We start from the raw sequence: 2,302 nt of genomic DNA on the forward strand, positions 1-2,302 counted from the left end.
TGCTTCTCAGGCTATGCGTTACTCGATTATTTACGATGAATGAATTGTTTTGTTTAACATTTCAAATATTACCCTTCATGAGACTCGAACCTGGGTGCGTATATACGTGCCGGGATATACGCACCCAGGTTCGAGTCTCATGAAGGGTAATATTTGAAATGTTAAACAAAACAATTCATTCATCGTAAATAATCGAGTAACGCATAGCCTGAGAAGCAGCTAGAATCTGCGGCTTTAAAAAATAAATTTGAAAATATATTTATTTTTGTCTTTTGACGCGCCGGCCGAATTGATGTTTTTATATTTTTTCGCAAACTAGCTAAAAATAACGATATGTCGATAATGCAGGCGAAGCTATGTTTAATATATGCCTTAATGGTGCTTTAGCAATTGCTATTATAATGCAGCTTTAATTTGACAATAGTGGGGCCCTTTTCCATTTTATTACTGCATTTATGCAGGAACAAAAAGGTATCATTTAAGCTTTCCTTCAGTAGTGATCTGCAAGCATCAGTGTTAGAGTAGTAGACAAGCCCACTCGCATTTTTTCATTTTGCATCAGTAACGCCATCTGCATCAGAGCACCGTAAGTTGACTTACAGTAACCCTTTGCTTCCCACGTTGCATTTTTTAAACTAATCATGCCTAGTGTTTGCGAGAGTTGCGCGAATAATATTGAAGCGGGTAAAAATTCCATGAAATGTGGGGGTTTTTGTTCGGCCTTATTTTGCGCTAAATGCTGCGGGCTGAATGACGAAATTTACGCTGCTGTTGTTAATAAGTCGAATCTTTTCTGGATGTGCAACACATGCAAAAATTTGATGGATAAAGCCCGCTTCCGCAATGCATTGGTCTCAGTAGAAAAAGCCAATTCAGAGTTGATTGCTGCGCTAAAGGATCAAATACGCAATGATATTTTGCAAGACATCAAAGAGGAAATTCGTACAAACTTCAAAACTCTCATTGATTCCGTCCCAAAAACTCCACTTGCACTAGCTCCGAGCCCGTTTCCTTTGAACTCTGCAAAAAGAAAACGGGATAGAGACGACATTGAACACTCGACCACCAGACCAACGAAACTCCTACGTGGCACAGGTATTTGTACTTCTTCAACGTTATCGGAGCCGGTCAGTCAGGCAGATGAAAAGTTTTGGCTGTATCTATCGGGTATTTCACCCGAGGCTCCAGACGCTAGTGTAACTAACCTGGTGATTGAAAAACTTGGTACGAACGATGTAGCAGTGGTCAAATTGATTCCTCGCGGCAAAGATCCTAGGACGCTCAACTTTGTATCTTATAAGATTGGATTACCGTTGACTTTGAAAGATAAAGCCATGGATTCTGGCACATGGCCTATTGGCATTGTTTATCGCGAGTTTGAGGACAAGACTGTTAATAGGAGGGTTTTTTGGAAACCAACAACAGCGTCGGCCGACTTGATGATAACAGATGTGATTCCTCCGGTGAACCCTTAGACCAATACTTCGAACAGTTCGACCATCCTGATACCCAACCGCTATGTGACACCTTACCAAAAATAATGAAGACTACGTTCAACACAGATCAGACATGCCCTCTCACTATTTACTATCAAAATGTGCGCGGGCTACGAACAAAGACAAACGCTCTTTTTCTCGCTCTCTCATCGTCGGACTATGACGTCATAGCCTTCACTGAAACATGGCTCCGCAGTGACGTATCGTCCTCCGAGCTGTCTTCAGAATACAACTTTTACAGATGCGATCGAAACAGCTCAACTAGTAACTCATCTCGCGGAGGTGGCGTTCTAATTGCAGTTAAGAAAAATTTCAAAAGCAGCCTCATTTCCCTCCCTGGCGATAACCGATTGGAACAAGTCGCAGTTTGTCTAGAACTACCGAAGCAGTCTATTTATATTTGCTGCGTTTATATCAAGCCGGGCTCCGACCCATCTATCTACGGTGAACATTGCGCTTGTGTTAGAAGGCTGACCGACATCTCCAAAATCGCTGACTCTGTAATCTTGCTTGGTGACTTCAACTTGCCGTGTCTTACTTGGCATTTTGACTCTGATATAAAAAGCTATCTACCGACAAACGTACCCAAGTAACCACGAAGCTTTATATCAATTCAATTGTAATGCTTTATAGTGCGCTACAAAGCATATCATATAATGTGTTATTTTCTTACATGTACAATAAATGCAGTAATAAAGTGGAAAAGGGCCCCACTATTGTCAAATTAAAGTTGCATTATAATAGCAATTGCTAAAGCACCATTACGGCATGAATTAAACATCGCTTCGCCTGCATTATCGACATAT

General features: G+C 41.1%; 1 protein-coding gene across 1 annotated transcript; it reads left to right on the plus strand.

Annotated features, from left to right (window-relative positions):
- The first annotated feature begins 641 nt into the window (after nt 1–641).
- Nucleotides 642–1,475, plus strand: LOC128740050 (uncharacterized). The gene has a single exon (XM_053835557.1). It carries the CDS (start codon nt 642–644, stop codon nt 1,473–1,475), a length of 834 nt encoding a protein of 277 aa, XP_053691532.1.
- The last annotated feature ends 827 nt before the right edge of the window (nt 1,476–2,302 follow it).

This window comes from Sabethes cyaneus, chromosome 3 (genome assembly GCF_943734655.1).
Source record: "Sabethes cyaneus chromosome 3, idSabCyanKW18_F2, whole genome shotgun sequence".
Taxonomy (NCBI): domain Eukaryota; kingdom Metazoa; phylum Arthropoda; class Insecta; order Diptera; family Culicidae; genus Sabethes; species Sabethes cyaneus.

Bases quoted from the DNA above. Each gene is read 5' to 3' on its own strand.
- LOC128740050 (XM_053835557.1), top strand. From the start codon at position 642: ATGCCTAGTGTTTGCGAGAGTTGCGCGAATAATATTGAAGCGGGTAAA.